Source organism: Ascaphus truei, chromosome 9, assembly GCF_040206685.1.
Source record: "Ascaphus truei isolate aAscTru1 chromosome 9, aAscTru1.hap1, whole genome shotgun sequence".
In the NCBI taxonomy this organism is placed as follows: Eukaryota; Metazoa; Chordata; class Amphibia; order Anura; family Ascaphidae; genus Ascaphus; species Ascaphus truei.
In genome coordinates this window covers 40,360,549-40,381,572 of record NC_134491.1, presented here as the reverse complement: position 1 = coordinate 40,381,572, position 21,024 = coordinate 40,360,549, and the positions used below count along the sequence as shown (strand labels likewise).

At 46.0% G+C, this 21,024-nt stretch overlaps 1 protein-coding gene and 1 long non-coding RNA gene across 5 annotated transcripts in view; one reads left to right on the top strand and one right to left on the bottom strand.

The window, feature by feature from the left end:
- LOC142502270 (uncharacterized) overlaps window positions 1-4,303 on the bottom strand; it is a 37,092-nt gene extending 32,789 nt beyond the window's left edge. The window contains exon 1 of the long non-coding RNA XR_012803706.1: window positions 3,584-4,303. This is a non-coding gene — a long non-coding RNA (uncharacterized LOC142502270). The remainder of the gene's footprint in view (window positions 1-3,583) is intronic.
- Window positions 4,304-5,917: 1,614 nt separating this feature from the next.
- Window positions 5,918-21,024, top strand: part of VRK1 (VRK serine/threonine kinase 1) — a 37,101-nt gene continuing 21,994 nt past the window's right edge. For 2 of the 4 annotated variants that reach the window (XM_075614408.1, XM_075614410.1), the window contains exons 1-7: window positions 5,918-6,057; window positions 13,321-13,730; window positions 17,980-18,035; window positions 18,674-18,743; window positions 20,001-20,088; window positions 20,179-20,287; window positions 20,843-20,935. In XM_075614408.1, the coding sequence (XP_075470523.1) occupies window positions 13,331-13,730; window positions 17,980-18,035; window positions 18,674-18,743; window positions 20,001-20,088; window positions 20,179-20,287; window positions 20,843-20,935 (816 nt within the window). In that variant the 5' untranslated portion in view covers window positions 5,918-6,057; window positions 13,321-13,330. The other 2 variants (XM_075614409.1, XM_075614411.1) reach the window with 2 other exon arrangements.

Sequence of the window (21,024 nt, the reverse complement as noted above, 5' to 3'; positions counted from 1 at the left end):
GGGTAGGTATGAGGAGAGGAGGAGGAAGTATGAGGATGGGGAGCTGTGTGTGTGTGTGTCACTGTGTGTGCACATATATTGGGGAGGGAGGTTGAGTGTGAGGAGGGGAGAAAAATACATGGGGGTGGGGGTGTAAGAGAGAGGGGGGGAAGGAATGGGTGAGAGGGGGGGAAGGAATGGGTGAGAGGGGGGGAGGGAATGGGTGACTGGGGAGTGTGAGGTGGGGTGAGAGTGAGGAGGTGTGTGAGAAGGGGGGGTTCTCACAAGGCCGCCGAAACGTGGGTACAGGGCCCCGGTGAAAACTTTCTTCCTTGGCCCCAGGAAAGCTGTCTGCGGCCCTGCATGGCAGTGATGTCACTGACTGCCACGAGGAGAGCAAGAGACCCTATTTTGCAAAGTGTAAGGTCAGGAAGGTCACATTTTTAAAAGTCTTAATTTTAATTAATGCCTAAATTTTTTTATTTAATTTTAATTTGTCAATTATTTATTTAATTTTAATTTGTTAATTATTTTAATTTTAATAAATGTCTTCATTATTTATATACATACAGACACACACTGCAGGGCCCACCTCCTATACACACACATACAGACACACACTGCAGGGCCCACCTCCTATACACACACATACAGACACACACTGCAGCCCCCACCAACGGGACGCAGTATGGTGCCGAGGCATCACGTGATGCCACATTATCATGGCAACATGTCACCGCCTAACATCAGTGTCTCATTGTCATGGCGACAGGGTGCGTCACGTGATGTAATTTGTTTTATAAATAATTTTTTATTGTGTCCCGGTTTTTCATTTTGAAAATCTGGTCACCCTACAGTAGCTATAGATAAACCCTGGCCAGGTGAAAACAAAGTTATCGCAACTCAATTTAAAAGCGGGTGTAAAATCAGTATTACGTGCGGATGAAGGGCCCGGGATAGATTAAGCACCTAACTAAAACTGATTCTGGGAGGACATCTGCCATTCATTATTACTTGATATGGTGATTCTTTTCTTCTATTCAACTAGATTAATTTAGGTGCCTGAATCCAGTGTAATAAAAATGTTTTATTCGCCCTTAGAATAGGTAATCTGCCTGACCTCTTCACATTGGGTGTACCCAGTAGGTAAGAACTGTAAGTAACGGGTGTGGCAGCCCCGGGCTGTGTTACGGCTGGGCATCTCCTTTTTATACTGTCTGTCAGTCTAAACTCGGGGTAACCTGGGGAGAAATATGGAAATATTTCATTTTAAACGGCCCCTTTTGTGCTTTACAGCCGATTTACATACATTATCTACCTATTAACTAATCTTAATAATGAAATCGCCTCTGTCCAGATAGTTCCATTATTTTGTAATGTAAAATAAACAGGTATAATTTTCTGACCTCTGTGTAAATGTTTCCTATTAGGAGAATGAACAACTCCGGCATTTATAACAGAACTGTTTTAGGGGTATGCTAATGCGCACAAGAAATGTTCTAACTTCCATCATGTGCTTTAATCACCAGCTGGAGATCAAAACTCACCATGTGATTTTATATGCTATGGGTAGCTTCCAAAATGTCCTTACATGGAATGAGATCAATGTCAAAATTGGTACATACAGCAAAGCGTTTGCAATAAAAGCTTTTTATGTGTCTTGTTCAAAGCATTTAAGTGCCTTTCAGATCACTGATTGAACCATAGTCACTATAAAGTGGAACCTTATAATACCAAAATACATTTCCAAAATAGAATTCCATTATAGGAGAAAGGGTTCTGCTGCAACAGGAGAGATAATAATTCTCTCACCGTGTAATGGGATAAATGAAATGTTTGGCGATAAACAGAAAATGTTTGTATTGTTATAGAAACACTCCATATAGTTTATGGGTATCTGCGCGTGTTTACAAATTATATACAGGGTAATGCATGGACAACAGCTCATTATAAAACTATACGTCTATTGAATGAGCTTAGATGATACACAATCAACTGTACGTCGTTTGGAAATTCTGCAGAACAGGCCGTTCTGTACTTATTCCTTTTCTTCAAACTCTGTATAACATAATGACAGGCGGCATTTACTGTATGGGAACTTTCTTGAGACTGAGCTACAGAACAACATTGGGAAAGGATTTTCCGCTCTTGTGTTACCCTATTTTGCATCATAATCTATTGCTAAGTAAAGGGCTGGATTTATAAGAGCTCATTGAAAACTGAAGATGCATTTAAGAAGCATGCAGAGAATAGATATTCATTGAAAACATATCCCAATTTCAACTGTACAACTTTTTGTAAAGGGTATATCAGCACTCAGGAGCTACAGGAGTACCATCTGTATGGTCCAACTAATGAAGAGAGGCAGGCGTCAGTAATCCGAAACCCGAAGAGAGGCAGGAGTCAATAACCTGCAACCCGAAGAGAGGCAGGAGTCAATAACCTCAACCCGAAGAGAGGCAGGAGTCAATAACCTCAACTCGAAGAGAGGCAGGAGTCAATAACCGGCAACCCAAAGAGAGACAGGAGTCAATAACCGGCAACCTGAAGAGAGGCTGGAGTCAATAATCTCAACCCGAAGAGAAGCAGGAGTCAATAACCTCAACCCGAAGAGAGGCAGGAGTCAATAACCTCAACTCGAAGAGAGGCAGGAGTCAATAACCGGCAACCCAAAGAGAGACAGGAGTCAATAACCGGCAACCTGAAGAGAGGCTGGAGTCAATAACCTCAACCCGAAGAGAAGCAGGAGTCAATAACCTCAACACGAAGAGAGGCAGGAGTCAATAACCCGAAACCCGAAGAGAAGCAGGAGTTAATAACCCGAAACCCGAAGAGAGGCAGGAGTCATTAACCTGCAATCTGAAGAGAGGCAGGAGTCATTAACGTGCAATCTGAAGAGAGGCAGTAGTCACTAACCTCAATCCGAAGAGAGGCAGGAGTCAATAACCTCAACCCGAAGAGAGGCAGGAGTCAATAACCTCAACCCGAAGAGAGGCAAGAGTCAATAACTTCAACCCGAAGAGAGGCAGGAGTCAATAACCCGCAACCCGAAGAGAGGAGTCAATATCCCACAAATGTTTGGACGGTGAACCAATTTATTAACTGGGAATAATAGTGGAGACGATAATGTAAAGGAGGAATACTTCCGATATCTACTGACACAAGGTTGATTGTTAAATAACTAAATAAATATATATATACATATCTAAATCTTTAAGACAAGTTAATGAAGAAGCAAATGGGTAAATAACCCAGGAAACAGTTTATTTGCAAATATTTCTCTATGAAAAAATGAATACTTAAATAGTCCGTTTTCTAAAGTACCTGACTAGGATTTAGACCGCGAGCATACACCGCGTTGGCGCCTCTCGCCCGAGCGATGTGTGAATTGTGATGGAAGCGATTGGGGAGACATGGCGGACACATCAGAAGGCCGGTTTGCCGTGATTGGCTGAATTGCCCAGGTCACACGGACGTGACGCGGACGTCGCATGAATAGACATTTTTTGTCTTTTCAAAATGCGCTCGCGCCTTTGCGCTCTGTCGTGTGCGCACTAGGGGTAGCCTCATTGGTATTCAGCAATTTGTGGTTGTAGATGCTCACCTTCCGCGGATTAACATGGACCTGCAATCCGACGGTCCGTTATCCGACGGCGGTTTGCAGGACGCATTACATCACATAAGCGAGGACCGGCTCTATTGATGAGAAAGATTGAACAATTTACTGTTCTTTGACATGTAAATACATGTGCGTTTCTATGTAACGTCCCTTGTTTAGCTACACAATCTGCACACATACAGTGGGTTTCTTTTAAATTGGCAATCTAAGCGTACATCTTTTTGTTTATTTCTAACATATGATTGAAGCTGCAGAAGCTCCGGAACTCAACCCCATTAATTCCAGTTCTGGGGATCCCCTGCTTCCGGAGATACTTCGCTCCGTGAGGGCATACCAAACCTTCACACACTAAGATATACCACAAATTGGGAGGGTTTCTTACTACTACTCACTATGTAGCATGTCCAGTATCCAAACACATTGTGTAAATACTACTGCCCCACTCACACAACCAATTTCCTCTAAATTCTTTCATTCCTTGCTTATTTTTCTTAGCTATGACTAAAATAAGCCTCAAATCCTCACCTACCGAACCAATCTGGCCACACCAGTGCTGCCCCCTGGGATAGCATCGCCAGCGCTGCCCCCTGGGACAGCCACGTCGGTGCTGCCCCCTGGGACAGCCACGTCGGTGCTGCCCCTTGGGATAACCACGTCGGTGCTGCCCCCTGGGATAGCCACGTCGGTGCTGCCCCCTGGGATAGCCACGTCTGTGCTGCCCCCTGGGATAGCCACGCCGGTGCTGCCCTCTGGGATAGCCACGCCGGTGCTGCCCTCTGGGATAGCCACGCCGGTGCTGCCCTCTGGGATAGCCACGCCGGTGCTGCCCTCTGGGATAGCCACGCCGGTGCTGCCCCCTGGCAGGATGGCTCAGCCCCTTCTCTAGAAGCAAAGGGATAGGAGCTATGAACAGTCCTGGATTTGCTTTCGATAAGGTGGGCGTTTCTAGCTCGAGTAGACAGATCAACTGAGAAACGGTTCTTGGGTATATTTATTATCTGGTGAATAAAGTAATATGTCAGAGCAATCAATTAATATTTGGATATATTTCCAATTAGTGTTGAACAATTTTAGCGCATTAGAAAGGTCTCCCCCTTTAGTGCTTTCAATTTGTGTTTTAAAAGGTGTCTTCGATTTTTAACAGGGTGGTGGAGTGATGCGCCGAGAGGGTGCTGTACTGAGAGCTGTGCTGAGAGGGAGCTGTGCTGAAAGGGGGCTGCGCTGTGCTGTGCTGAGAGGGGGCTGCGCTGTGCTGAGAGGGGGCTGCGCTGTGCTGAGAGGGGGCTGCGTTGTGCTGAGAGGGAGCTGCGCTGTGCTGAGAGGGGGCTGCGCTTAGCTGGGAGGGAACTGTGCTGTGAGGGGAGAGCGGGCTGTGCTGGGAGGGGGAGCTATGCTGGGAGGGGAGTGGGGGCTGTGCTGGGTGCTGAGCTGGGAGGGGAGAGGGAGCTATGCTGGGAGCTGCGCTGGGAGGGGAGAGGGGCTGTGCTGGGTGGGGAGAGGGGCTGTGCTGGGTGCTGCGCTGGGTGGGGAGAGGGGCAGTGCTGGGTGCTGCGCTGGGTGGGGAGAGGGGCTGTGCTGGGAGCTGCATTGGGAGGGGAGAGGGGCTGTGCTGGGAGCTGCGCAGGGAGAGGAGAGGGGCTGTGCTGGGAGCTGTGCTGGGTGGGAAGAGGGGCTGTGCTGGGTGCTGCGTTGGGAGGAGGGCTGTGCTGGGAACTGCGCAGGGAGATGAGAGGGGCTGTGCTGGGTGGGGAGAGGGGCTGTGCTGTGTGGGGAGAGGGGCTGTGCTGGGTTGGGAGAGCGGGCTGTGCTGGGAGCTGCGCAGGGAGAGGAGAGGGGCTGCGCTGGGAGGGGAGTGGGGGCTGCGCTGGGAGGGGAGTGGGGGCTGCGCTGGGAGGGGAGTGGGGGCTGCGCTGGGAGGGGAGTGGGGGCTGCGCTGGGAGGGGAGTGGGGCTGCGTTGGGAGGGGAGTGGGGGCTGCGCTGGGAGGGGAGTGGGGGCTGCGCTGGGAGGGGAATTGGGGCTGCGCTGGGAGGGGAGTGGGGGCTGCGCTGGGAGGGGAATGGGGGCTGCGCTGGAGAGGAGTGGGGGCTGCGCTGGGAGGGGAGTGGGGGCTGCGCTGGGAGGGGAGTGGGGGCTGCGCTGGGAGAGGGTGCTGGGTGTTTGGGAATGAGCGGGATTCCTGCAGGAGAGGAGGAAGAAAGCAGCACCCGCTCGCGTCCCCGCATCCTGTCACAGACAATGCTTCTTAGCGCCTGCAGAACTGTGTATCCCATCTCTATGGCAACGCCAGGTCCCCTATGACTCTCCGTAATGCTGTGATGATGTCATCATGCAAGGACTCAACAAACCCTGGTAGAAAGCGCGGCGCGATACAGGAAGCGCAGCGGCGGGAAGCGCGAGACGGGAAGCGCAGCGCAAGGCGGGAAGCGCAGGCGGACATCTTGGAAACACCCCCAGACTGTGAGTATCTCACACAGGAGACATCGCTAGCGGAGCGGGATCTATGCTGCGCCGGGACCCTGCGGGTCGGCTGCATGTTAGTCTCCTGGCGCAAAGGAAGTGCCCCGAACCTTTGGGTTCATGTGAACGGGCCGTGAGAAGGCCCCCCCTGCATGTCTCTATGAGAGACTGTCCCCCCCCCCTGTATGTCTCTGTGAGAGACTGTCCCCCCCCCTGTATGTCTCTGTGAGAGACTGTCCCCCCCCCGCTGTATGTCTCTGTATGAGACTGTCCCCCTGTATGTCTCTGTATGTGACTGTCCCCCCCTGTATGTCTGTATAAGAGACTGTCCCCCCTGTATGTCTCTATGAGAAACTGTCCCCCCCTGTATGTCTCTATAAGAGACTGCCCCCCCTGTATGTCTCTGTATGAGAGACTGCCCCCCCTGTATGTCTCTGTATGAGAGACTGTCCCCCCTTGTATGTCTCTGTTTGAGAGACTGTCCCCCCTTGTATGTCTCTGTATGAGAGACTGCCCCCCCTGTATGTCTCTGTATGAGAAACTGCCCCCCTGTATGTCTCTGTATGAGAGACTGTTCCCCCCTGTATGTCTCTGTATGAGAGACTGCCCGCCCCCCTGTATGTCTCTGTATGAGAGACTGCCCGCCCCCTGTATATGTCTGTATGAGAGACTGCCCCCCTGTATGTCTCTGTATGAGAGACTGCCCCCCTGTATGTCTCTGTATGAGAGACTGTTCCCCCCTGTATGTCTCTGTATGAGAGACTGTTCCCCCCTGTATGTCTCTGTATGAGAGACTGTCCTCCCCTGTATGTCTCTGTATATGAGACTGCCCCCCCCCTGTATGTCTCTATGAGACTGTCCCCCCTGTATGTCTCTGTATGAGACTGTCCCTCTCTGTATGAGAGACTGTCCCCCCCTGTATGAGAGACTGTCCCCCCGTATGTCTCTGTATGAGACTGTCCCCCCCTGTATGTCTGTATGAGAGACTGTCCCCCCTGTATGTCTCTGTATGAGAGACTGTCCCCCCCTATATGTCTCTGTATGAGAGACTGCCCCCCCCCCTGTATGTCTCTGTATGAGAGACTGCCCCCCCCCCCTGTATGTCTCTGTATGAGAGACTGCCCCCCCCTGTATGTCTCTGTATGAGACTGCCCTCCCCCTGTATGTCTCTGTATGAGACTGTCCCCCCTGTATGTCTCTGTTTGAGAGACTGTCCCCCCCCCTGTATGTCTCTGTATGAGACTGTCCCCTTGTATGTCTCTGTATGAGACTGTCCCCCCCCTGTATGTCTCTGTATGAGACTGTCCCCCCCTGTACGTCTCTGTATGAGACTGTCCCCCCCTGTACGTCTCTGTATGAGACTGTCCCCCCCTGTACGTCTCTGTATGAGACTGCCCCCCCCTGTACGTCTCTGTATGAGACTGCCCCCCCCTGTACGTCTCTGTATGAGACTGCCCCCCCCTGTATGTCTCTGTATGAGACTGTCCCCCCCTGTATGTCTCTGTATGAGACTGTCCCCCTTTGTATGTCTCTGTATGAGACTGTCCCCCCCTGTATGTCTCTGTGAGACTGTCCCCCCTGTATGTCTCTGTATGAGACTGTCCCCCCCTGTATGTCTCTGTGAGACTGTCCCCCCTGTATGTCTCTGTATGAGACTGTCCCCCCCTATGTTTCGGAGAGACTGTCCCCCCCCCCCCCGTATGTCTCGGAGAGACTGCCCCCCCTGTATGTCTCGGAGAAACTGTCCACCCTGTATGTCTCGGAGAAACTGCCCCCCCCCGTATGTCTCGGAGAAACTGTCCCCCCCTGTATGTCTTTGAGTCTGTCGCACCCCCCTTGTATGTCAATGTATGAGACTGTCGCTCCCCCTTGTATGTCAATGTATGAGACTGTTGTGTTCCCCCCCACCCCCCCTTGTATGTCAATGTATGGGACTGTCGTCGTCCCCTCCTGTATGTGTCTGTGTGAGACTGTGACCCCCCATGTATGTCTGTATGAGAGACTGTTTGTCACCGGAGACCAGGTCATTTACACCTTTTTTATCCGGATCATGCATTGAGCAAAACAAGATAATTAAATAAATTGTAAATGTATTCGCAAGAAAAGGCATACACACTGTTACACAAAATACAGACAAAAAACACACTTACTTGGGACTGGGGTACAAAGCTAGGCAATTCTTGGTGCAGGGAATCCTAATAAGGATTTTCCCCTGATAACAGTTGCAAAAACAGGACAGAAAATATTCCAGCAGCTTTAGCTGAAGCAGCCTTTTTCTTGCTGGAGACTTGAAGTTTAGAATCCTAGCATCTGGAGAAAACTTTGAGAATCTTTAGAACCTTGAGAGAACACTTGGAAAACACACAACAACACTCTATCTAATGGGCACAAGGGGTTATAATACCTCTGGCTGTAATTCAAAAAAATATTAGAGCCCAATCCAAAGCGTGAGAAATTTCTTCGCTGCCAATCAGAGCAGGGCTCATCTGGCTGATGTCAGAGAAAGGGGCATGGCTATGTGCAGGCAAGGCTCTGCAGTCTGAAAGAAGTGTTAGGGCCTTTTCCTCTGCCCCTTCTTGCTGCCAAATGGCCCGAAACCTCGGCATCATGGATTCCCTATGAGGCCAGATGGCTAGGCAGACATGTCTCCTATGCAAATGCTTAGGCTGACTGCATGGATTTTTATACAAACACCCTATGAACCATACTTTATTACAGCATACATTTTGGGGCTCCTCATATTCGGTTAGGGCACACTCACACCCAATGCAGGCCCTGGGACATCTTGGCACTAACTGGAGTACCCCCCTTAACCAAGGGATTCCCTCAGTTACAGGGATACTCTTCATCCCTGTGCCTCATTTAACTGCACAAAGCATGTGTTTTAAAACACAATGTTAAATAAAATATACACTAAAACATCCTAAGTCTGTGGCTTATGGGAAATAGAATTAGAAGCTGCACATTATTTCTTACTAGCCATATTCCACACACTATACAATAAGCTTAGGGCTGGACTTTTAAAAGTCCCCTCAAACCTTATAGATGATTGGAGTACCCCCCAGAACCTCTACACTGGCTCTGGGTGACCTGGGCATTTATTGGGTATCCCCATTAACCTAGGGACCCCTTGACTGTTTCAGGGGCGCCTCACATCCCTATGCCCCATTTACCTTTTTGGGCTGTGCTGAGCAGGGACCCCTAGTGGTGAGTTGCACAATTACAGGTAATGCTTTTACAACAGTTGGGTCCAAGAGCTGACACTCCTGACCCCTCCAAACATGGATTAGAACTAACCAAATGGGCTTAACCTTTATTAGTTTTTCTGGCTACCTCTTCACCGTCGCTGTTCACCCCCCCCCCTTTATTACTGTATGAGACTATGCCCCCCGTATGTCTCTGTATAAGACTGTGCCCTCCCCTGTATGTCTGTATGAGAGGCTGTGCCTCCCCTGTATGTCTCTGTATGAGATTGTGTCCCCCCTTCCGCTACTTGATTTATTTTTTCCCCCCTGTTCCCCTGCCGGTAACGATCTCCATGTGTGGGAGCGCTCACATTGACCACTGGCTGCTGACCACATTTCTGCCATATGCAATTTATTTCTCTTTGATGATTTTTGTAATAGAGACTGTGTCTTCAGGGCCGGACCAAGACATTATCGCGACCCCGTGCAGACAAAAAATGTGGCGCTGCTCTTACAGCGTCACCCTTCTTCTGCAGAGTTGCAACGTCACATAGTGCAATTGCGTTTCCATGACAATGTGACACCACATGATTGTCATGGAAATGTTTTCCACTTACGTCGGGAGTCTGAGGAGACACGGGCGACGAAAAGGTCTGTGTAACATTCTAAAACTGGCGCTCTGCAGCTTGATATTTTGTTGTACGCGTTACGACCCCAGCGCCATCTTTAAATATCCGAGTCCTGTGCACCGTAGTCAATGTTGAGGGACATTCGTATTGGAGCAGCGCGCCTGGCTGCAGCAAGGGACATTCCTCACCCCTACCACATGCAGCACTTATCACCTGAGATCAGACTCCAAAAGACTGTTCATGGTCCCAAGGCTCAACAAAGTATCCGGACGATCATCCTCCTCTTACCGTGCACCCCAAAACTGGAACAGTCTACAGGAGACTCTCACATCCACCACCAGTTTAAGTTCTTTCAAATCTAAGTCTGTCTCACACTTTAATCTGGTCTGTAACTGTTTCATACGCCCATAATACAAATTATCTTTAACTGTGCATGCAATGTCTTGTATATAATGTATACCCTGCTCATTTATGTAACTGTATTTGTAAACATGTATTATTTGTTTTACTCTGTGCCCAGGACATACTTTAAAACGAGAGGTAACTCTCAATGTATTACTTTCTGGTAAAATATTTTATAAAAAATAAAATAAATAAATAATTGACGAAGCAGCCACGTGGGACAGGTCCTGCACGCCCTGTCCCGTCTGTCAATGTCCCCCGTGGCTGAGTGCCCTTGTCAATGTCTTTTGCTTCTGCTGCTCCGAGTCCAGCTTCCCCGCTCCGTCATAATGTCCCTCGATATTGATGAGGGTGCGCAGGACATGGGCATTTTAAAGATGACGTCTGGGTCGGCGCACTTGCAGCAAAATTCAAGCGGCAAGATGCTTGGCCGTATCTTTTGGTGCCCCTTTTGAGTTGGCGACCCGGGCATATGCTCGGTCAGACTGCCTCTTATCCGGCCCTGTGAGGTTCTGAACTGTTTGCTCTCTGGCTCGTCTGTTTTGTGAGGTTTCAGCATATGTTGAAGTGCTCACACTATATTGAACACGGGTTAAATACATTTCTGGGATGCACTATTGTTTTCTCTGAGGATTGTTGTAATAGAGACTGGTGTGTCCTGGGGAGTTGTGAACTGTGTGGTTCTTTTTTTTATTTTATTTTTTCTGGCTCTTGTTTTGTGAGTTTTCCCTTTGGCCGATGGGAACCTTCTGTGATTCTTATTGCTTGTTTTGATAAGTCAGACATTGTTCTGTAAACATTTTATGTGGCATTTTCTGATTTAAACACATTGTTATGGAAATAATACACTTTTCCTTCACTATTATTGATTACTTTACATTCTTGGGAGTGCTGGAAATCCTCTCTTGATTAAATTTGTATGAGTTTTATAATATCTTTTCAATGCACTGAATATGATCACTGACACTGTCCCGAGGTGACTTGTGTCGCCAGCTGCACTCTGCAAGCTCTGATTTTCACTGCCCACGTAACCCAAAAAGACGCTTCTCATCGTTCTGCCCTTGTTCTGAGTGATGAGTATCGTGTCATCATCTCAACCACTGACGTTAATCCGCCTCAGCCAGTGCGCACGTGTGTGAGGGGGATTGTTGGCGATATGAATTTGTGGTCTTTTTCGTCTCGCTTGGTAAAGTCAGCAAATTTGCAGAAAAGATGGGTAGTACCATCTTTAAACCTGCGGTGTACGGGATCAGTGACTGCATCTCACGTCCCCAAAAATCTTGTTCTTTGCTGCCTGTGCCATGTATAGATATACATTGGTAGTATCTACTGGACTGGTTGGTGTTCCCTGTCCTGCGCGCACCTCTATTCCTGCTAAGTGTTGTTTTGTTTAATTTTTTTTATATAACTGTTTGAGTGCACCCGGCATTTATTTTTATAGATCTATATCTATATCACCTTTGCCAACCACAGCTGTCAGTGTGTTCCTATTGGGGCTTGCAGCATATTGCAAATAAAAAAAACTAGATCACAATCCTGGCAGATGGTGGTATACAGAGCAAGATAATTTGCAAACCGTTTGTAATGTGTTGTTGACCAAAACTATATCTCAACTCCTACTGGCAGCGCTACAGTATGTACTGTATAGCGCTATCTATGTACATAGCACTTAACAGCAGTAATTCCTGTGACAAAATAATAGGAATAAGCGCTTTATACATAAGTAGACGTTGGGAAAAGGAGTCAAGCTTACAATCTCAGGAATAGTTTTTTGTTGTATACAGTGGTTCACACAGCACTGTACATATCACTTTTGCGGGTATGTTCCTGCCCCGCAGAGCTTACAATCTGTTTTTGGTGTCTGAGGCACAGGGAGATAGTGACTTGCCCAAGGTCACAAGGGGCCAACACAGGAATTTGAACCGTAATTCCCTGTTTCAAACTGTCATTCTTTTCAGCGTCCTTGCCTTTGCTCACTGAGCTGCTGCTTCAGCCCAGCAGAAGTTCAGCATTTTAGAGCTTAAACTCTTATCATTTCTAGTATTGTCCTTATAATCATGGTGGTATATTTTTGTTATTTGAGTCATGTGGTATTTGATAAGGTACACAACTTAAATCATGTCTTCAAGTATCTTTCAGGATAGAGTTTGCACAAGTCCTTGTGTAAATGTGATTTTCCAGGTTGCTCAGAGTAGTAAGGAAAACGTGACAATTCTTTTCACTGGCAGGGAGGCTGCACTGGGTTAAAATGTGCATCTCTGCAAAACAAGTTCTAGAGAAATCCACTTGCAATAGTCATGATAAAATAATAATACTTTTGTACACATTTGCTTGGTAGTTCTATATGAAGTCCATGTTCCTTGAAGCTTATTTTTCAAAAAGTTTAGGCTTTGAGAAAAGCAAATGGAATGCAAGCCCCTTTTTTAAGATGTTGAAAAAAGTTAGATTGTAAACTTAAAGCTGCTGTTTTTAAAAACATATTTTTTCCTTTTAAAATGTACATCAATACAATCCACACAATAAGTAATTGGCTAAATTGCCGATTGATCGGCGAATATTCGGCTTTGGGGTTCACTAAATGGCTGTCAGTGCAGCAGAAGAGGACCAAAGATGCAAAGTCCTGTGGGGAAGATCATGTGACCAGGCAGTCACTAGATGCAATTGGTGCACTGCTAGAGAGGGCAGACCTCAAAAAGGGGCGTGGCAGCCTGTTTCAGAAGAGGAAAGGGAGGTGACATGTAAATGGTTGCTATAGAAACAACAAATGCTTGTTACATTATAATACATTAAAAATGTCATTTGGAGGTGTGTTTTTTAAAAATGCTACAAGTATTTTCACCGAGTACAGAACTGATTTATTAAAAAACACATGTAGGATATTGCTTGGACTGCAGCTTTAGGTGACGAAAGGTTTGTGCTCTCGCTCTGCCTCCTCTGAACGCTGTTACATTTGATCAATTTGTGATCACTACTTCATGCCAAAACCAAGGCTGAAGTTTGGTTCCTTTAATACTTGTGCCTTTAAAAATATATATTTTTTTCTTTAGACATAACAAAATGCCTCCTAAGAAAGAAACCTCAGGACCAGCGGCCAAAAAGTCTCCAGCGGCCAAAACGTCTCCAGCGGCCAAAAAGTCTCCAGCGGCCAAAAAGGCTCCAGCGGCCAAAAAGGCTCCAGCGGCCAAAAAGGCTCCAGCGGCCAAAAAGGCTCCAGCGGCCAAAAAGGCTCCAGCGGCCAAAAAGGCTCCAGCGGCCAAAAAGGCTCCAGCGGCCAAAAAGGCTCCAGCGGCCAAAAAGGCTCCAGCGGCCAAAAAGGCGCCAGCGGCCAAAAAGGCGCCAGCTAAAAGGATGTTAGCAGAAGAGTTTCCTGCAGGGGAGGTGTTAACGGATTCAGCAAAAAGGCAGTGGAAGTTGGGATTACCTGTGGGACAGGGTGGATTTGGCCGTCTTTACCTCGGTAAGTAGTTTACGCGTGTTTTTATTAATGTAGGCTAAAGTTTGAATACAGAGAAATATAACACATCAGCCATAAAAGCAAATTCTAGGGAAAGGGATCCCCTACCTCTAAGATTTTACAATCTTATGTACATTAAGTGTAAACCATTGAAACATTTACCTCGGCAAGCCCGTCTTTCTTTTGACCGCTTACTTTTTTTTTAATGGATTGGAATCCTGGGACCTGAACTTCCCTATTTTCAGCCCTGGGGGACCCCCTGGTTTCCAAGATACTTAGCGGTGAAGGTACTTGTTTTAGTCCCTCCTGGGGAAGCAAAATGGAGCCTTAAATCGCCTACATCACATGGGCCAATAGGAAGGCCTGTGACACGCAAGATTTAAAACCCAGGAAGTTACATAGTTACATAGTAAATGAGGTTGAAAAAAGACATCTGTCCATCAAGTTCAACCTATGCTAAATTTACTAGCAAAAATTGACTTTTATCGCGCTGGGCAGTTATAAAGCACCAAATGTATGTATCTGAATCAAGTGAAATGATGCATGAATTCAAACCCAGCGTGGATAGTTCCTGGGATTTCTGCGCAGTTGTGAGCATATCTTTTGATAATCATGATGGTATCACACATGCAAGAGAAACAAAAGTGTAAAGATAGTGCATTATCTCAGGTGATTAATACTCTAAATCGGGTGTGCAAAGCGGGGGGTGTGCACCCAGGGGGTACAAGATTTTCTGTGGGGGTGTGGGGGTTGCGGTTAGAGGCTGTGCGCTCTTCTCCAAGGCATTTAAATGAAATGCCGGGGGATCGCGTTAGGCCTCTGCAACGTCCCATACCTTGTCATCGACGATGCGTTGCCATGGCAACACAGTGTCATTTGATGCCGAAGACAAGGTAAGGAGGGGGCGGGGAGAAAGATCAGGCAACGGGCGCAGCGGGGAATGTTTGCGCTCCCTTCTCTAAATGACTTGGATAATAGGTATCAAATATAATGGTTCACTGGAGATTTTCTGGTATGGACCAAAAATTGAGCGGTGTTGTAGGAACCCAAAAAAGTGAGTTGTGTGTGTGTATATATACACTCAATAAAAATTATTTAATAAAAAAAAAATGACGTGTGGGCGCAGTCAGGAAAACCAGACCAAACAAATGGTATTCATCCTTTACTTTCAACGACCGTGCGTAAAATTAGAATCCTACTCACAAGAAGTTGCTCTGTCATCAGCCAGGTAAGCAGAAGTAGTTCAGTCTTTCTGTGGCGTCCGCATTAATTTAAATGCCTTCGGGAAGTATGTGGGGCCTCTTTAACCCTGCACGGCCTCTTTAACACTGCGCACCCTGCAGCGAATCTAGCGCACCCCTGATTTAGTGGATTAATCACCCGAGATAATGCCCCATGTTTACACTTTTGTTTCTCTTGCATGTGTGATACCATCATGATCCATTTAAAACCAGAGACAGCACATAAAACACAGACAAAGCTCAGTTTTAGCACATCCAGTGAAAATCATACACGGTACAGTGCCTAAATATATATGTATAAATATCTATTAAGTAAAATGGTCTTTTAGTTTGACATTTTGTTGTAAGCCCCTGAGCCAACGTCACGGCAGACCACAATTCAGGGGTCCCTAACGCTAATATAAATTCTTAATAACCTGTGTAATAACAGGAAGAATGATTTATAGTAAATCTGTCAATATTAGTTGCAAAGTTCTAAGTCTGATTGAAGCCTTTATTAACCTGTACATTACCAGGAAAGGCACCCTGTATTAGAGATGTCACAACCATCCTGCAAGCAAACAAGTTCCCCTGTGTGGAAGATGCTATGGAGTGAGCCCTTAACCATTTAAATGTGGGAGGGGGTGAGCTTAAATTAAGTAGGAGGTTGCCAACCTCCAATCAGCCAGGACTAGCTGAAACAAAATTGTAAAATATAATTGACACCTAACAAGCTCCTATTGAACCCCCAAAATAACCACAACATATATATAAGCATATGAATGTCAGAGGAGTGCTACTGAGCATGGCAATATATATTTAAAACCAGAGACAGCACATAAAACACAGACAAAGCTCAGTTTTAGCACATCCAGTGAAAATCATACACGGTACAGTGCCTAAATATATATGTATAAATATCTATTAAGTAAAATGGTCTTTTAACTAATATTGACAGATTTACTATAAATCATTCTTCCTGTTATTACACAGGTTATTAAGAATTTATATTAGCGTTAGGGACCCCTGAATTGTGGTCTGCCGTGACGTTGGCTCAGGGGCTTACAACAATTTTGGCCAAAAATGTCAAACTAAAAGACCATTTTGCTTAATAGATATTTATACATATATATTTAGGCACTGTACCGTGTATGATTTTCACTGGATGTGCTAAAACTGAGCTTTGTCTGTGTTTTATGTGCTGTCTCTGGTTTTAAATATATATTGCCATGCTCAGTAGCACTCCTCTGTGACATTCATATGCTTATATATATATGTTGTGGTTATTTTGGGGGTTCAATAGGAGCTTGTTAGGTGTCCAGTATATTTTACATCATGATCCATGCAAGAAATCCTCACAGCTGAGCAGAATTCTCAGGGACTATCCACGCTTGGTCTAAACTCACAAATCATTTCACTTGATCCAGATATACACATTTGGTATTTTATAACTGCCCAGCACCATAAGTAATTTTTTGCTAGTATATTAACCCCTGATTTCCCCAGAAAATCAGGTGACTTTTTAGGCAGGTCACGAACATACAATTTTCAATGTTGGACATTGTCATACAGCGGGGCGGGAGATTTGTCTGTGGGGGCGTGGGTGGTTTCAGATGTCCCGCGCTCCTCCTCAAGACATTTAAATTAATGCCGGGGGATCACATGAGGCCTTTGCAACACTTAAACTTACTGGGATTCAGACGTGACTCCATGGCAACGCGGCGTCAAATGACGCCGTGGGTCACGTGACCTGACATTGTGTGACCCGGCGCGTCATTTGACGATGCTGCCAGGTAGGAGAGGGGGCGCGAGACCGGGGGAGGCCAGGCAGGGGGGCGCAGCATCAAAAATGTGCGCTCCCCTGTTGTAATATATAATTTTTTTTATCCATTAGGTATTCCTGAATATTATCCCGTAGTAAACCTTCAAGTAGCTTCCCCACTATTGAAGTCAGGCTTACAGGTCTGTAATTACCTGGTTGTGATCAAGTTCCCTTTTAAAATATAGATACCACGTCTGCTTTACGCCAATCTTGTGGTACTGAGCCTGTGAAAATGGAGTCCTTGAATATTTAAATGTAATGGTTTGGCTATTACTGAGCTTATCTCCTTAAGAACTCTTGTGTGCATGCCATAGGGCCAAGTGCCTTTACCGAGAAGTGTCTTGGGAATGTGGGAGTCACTGGAGCTGAAAATACCGGGGTTTGGCTCCTGGTTCCAATACTGTTTAAAAAGAAAAAAGGAGGCCAGTGTTAAGTCAGTGGGATTAGTGTTTTAATACATCTTTCTTTGTGCCTAAAACTGACCAATCATGTACTGTAGCACCACGCCGTCTTGTCTTTACCATGTTGCCAGTTATGTACATTAGTAACTTGCGTAGTAGTCCTAAAGTAGATGGTTGCAGCTAATCGCTTCCGTTATTGTTGTTAATTTGTGTGTGCAGAGGGGGAGGCTGCTTGCCTAACGCCACTTGGTTGCATAAAGTAAAGCAGGGGGCTCAACTCCAGTCCTCACGACCCCCCCTCCCCCCCACCCAACAGGTTACGTTTTAAGGATGTCGCAGCTTCAGCACAGGTGGCTCAATCAGTAGCTCAGTGTTTGACGGTCACCTGTGCTGAAACAGTGATATCCTTAAAACCTGACCTGTTGGGGTATCTTTTGCATTGCAGCTGAGCCCCCTGAAGCAAAGGATGAAATTGTTTCTTTAACTATAAGTCTTAGCAAATTTCTTGCACTTTTTTTTCCCCAACGTATATTTTATTGACATTTTTCAATTGGGATACAGAAGGGAAAGTAGGAATATTGAGGATGTTATATTAACATCCTCTAATAACTCTGCAGCTAAATAATAGTGAACAAAACATAATGGACACAACAATACAAGGGGACATAAAGCACTTTTGTTTTTATATATTTTATGTAACCATAAAGGAGTATTTACATAAAGGTTGATAACACCTCTCCATTGAGCTCAACCTATGTTCAATCTAACATTCATTATTTGTTTATTTACTTAATATATTTTTGTCCCAGCTGATGAAAATTCTTCCAGACCTGTGGGACACGATGCTTCTTATGTCATCAAAGTGGTAAGATGGCAACTTACGGGAAGATTTCTATATCGTTACCTTGCACGGGATTTTTGTTGGTTTCCTTTTCCTCATTGTATGCAGATGGCAGTTAACTTTGAAACGTAACTTTGTATCAGCGTTGGTTTTTCCCGTCTCTCGCCATTCTTTAAAGTAATCCTTCTGAGAATTGGATGTTCTGAGAGAGCGCATCAGAGAGGACCTTGATCCTAAGTTAGTGGTAGCTACAATGACACAATCAAGAAGCCATTTAATGTAAAGGAGCACTCGGAGGTACATTCTGTGAATCAGAAAAGATTATTTAAAACCGCAACACACCTACATGTTTTCTCATACAGCCCTGCTGGAGCTGAACTTGCTGGTTGCCTTTCCTTTCAGGAATTCAATATGGCTACCAAATGTTGCATATCCCTGAGGAAGCTGCAATCCCTCGAGAAAACGCCATTACCTGGCCTGTTTCTGTGGCCATTTTTAGCTCCCGAGTACCGCCCTGGTCGAATGCTGTAAATCCTGCCTGAGTTTAATATACTGTATTGGACACACTGCCCTTTTGGGTGTTGCATCGTAAATCTATGTATAAAGACAAACCACTGGCAATAAAGTGTATGTAATGTGGTGGTTTAAACCTTCCTTTACAGGAACCAAGTGAAAATGGGCCACTCTTCTCTGAGCTGAAGTTTTACATGCGAGCAGCGAAGCCTGACCAGAGTAAGTGCCATTCGTATCGTCATGGTATGAATTCTGTCTACTGTGTTGCAGTGGAATGTGCGCTTTTGAAACCGTTCATTTTGTGAACATGGAAGAGGTCGTATGGCTTTACAGAAAGGCCTCGCTATCTTAAATGGGAGACTGATTTTAGATGCTGGGGAAAGAAAACATACAGCCAGGCAAGCGGTTTGCTCTGTGTCCCATAGGGGCATAGTTCTTTAGGCTTTGGTCCCGCTGCCTCCGGCGGTGCGCGCTACTCACTATCTGCTTGTATCCTCCCGTGCTGGTCCCAGTCCCTCCTCCCTGCAGGGCTCAATACACGCTGTGACGCGTCAGCCGCCAGGGGATGCAAGAGAATTGTAATCCCGAGCGGCAGTGAGCCGAGGAGAAGGGTGAGGTTTCAGGGAGCGGGGGGGGGGGGAAGCAGCGATTTGCTTTCCAAATGAACTGTGCAGCACCAAGGGAGCCCCCCTGCTCCCTCCCACAGACTCTCTCCTCATACTGTGTGAGCCGAGACAGAGACCAGAGGGAAGAACCCCCCCCCCCCCCCTCACAGCAGATTAACCCCTATAGTGTCTGCAGATGCACAGGGGGGAGGCGGGGGAGGGAACCCATTGTACACAGTGTGATGACCCGCCCCGACGTCATTGCCACGCCCACCCGACCCGTTTTGGCCACGCCCCCCTTCCCCACTTTGGCTCCCTACAGGCCGTAAATAGCTGTCAAGTGCCTCTCCACGCGCCGCCTGTCTGCAGTGTGGGCGCGTGGTCTGAGGCAGTGGGGCCTTAGCCTTAGAAGCGCTTCTAGGCTTGGCTCAGGCTTCTGTATCAGGGGGAGGTTCCTGCGATGCCTGGGTGGGGGACTTGCTTCTGGAAGTGAGGTAATGTTGGGTGTCCTCATTACCGGTTTGTTCATATTTGTATGTAATTATCAAATCTCTGTACCCCTATTGTACCGCCCTGTGGAATATGTTGGTGCTTTACAAATAATAGGTGCTGTCCTTCCATGCAAAATTACAAACAAAATGACATTGTTAGAACAGACCATCATTCTTACAATGTGAGAGGGCATATTCAGAATGTAGCTAACATTGTCAGCTTTTGAACTTGCATACAATCAACAATATTTGAGTAGGATTAGTTCTGTATGAGAGAATATTCTTATTGCCCACGCTTTGTGTCTGGGGCACATGGTAACGTCGTTCCTGCAGAACTTTGTAAAGATTCACTGCTAATCTCATAACCATGTCTGTTCTAGTTCAGAAATGGACAAGCTCAAGTAAACTGAAATACCTGGGTGTGCCGAGATATTGGGGATCTGGACTGCATGACAAAAATGGCAATAGGTAAAGTTTAAAATCTGAAGCCTTGCTTGGATGCTTTAGGGCAGAGTCAAAGCGTGAAGAGATATTAACGTGTATAATATTTGCACGCAGTTACAGGTTTATGGTAATGGATCGATTTGGAAAAGATCTTCAAAAGATTTTTGAAGATTGCAAGAAGCAGTTTAAGCGTAAAACTGTTCTACAGTTGAGCCTCAGACTGGTAGGTTTTTTTGTTTTAATTTGTTTCCATGTAGTACGTGCGAGTTTGTGCTCTGCTTACTGTACCTGCAAATGCGTTGCATTGTTGTGGATGATAGACACAGGGCGCCAGTGATCAACCTGTGCTATTCGTTCACCCGTGTTTGTCTCTTTGAATAAAAAGATATGATCAGAAGAGTAAGAAACACCTTTTTATTATTTCACAGGCATTATTTAATTTTGTAAAGGGTACATTTTAGAACTAATTTTTTGTGCAATTTGTTGTAGCAGTAAGTTTATAGAAACGTGAGTTAACAAATTGTTATAGTTATTTACAACATAGTTTTATTTTTAACTAACCTTGGAGGCTCTTTATCATTAAATCTGTTTAATAGTATTGTCATGGAGATGTACTCTTGAGGGGTCACTGATATTCAGCATATCTCCCCAAACGACCAACGGTAGCTCTAATTACATTAAATGTAAGACGCGTTCATATGGTTTTAAAGTGTAGAACATTATATGGTAAACCATGCATTTGAAGCTCTCTTAGGTACTGTTTTGCCTTGCTTCTTAGATCGATGTTCTGGAATATATTCATGAACATGAATATGTACATGGAGATATCAAAGCGTCAAACCTTCTCCTTCACTATAAAAAGCCAGAACAGGTATGTAACTTAATTTTTGCTAAAGCGTCTGCAAACCATAAAGATATTTAATCGCCATGCCGGAGTTAAAAGTGACAAAGATGGCAGAT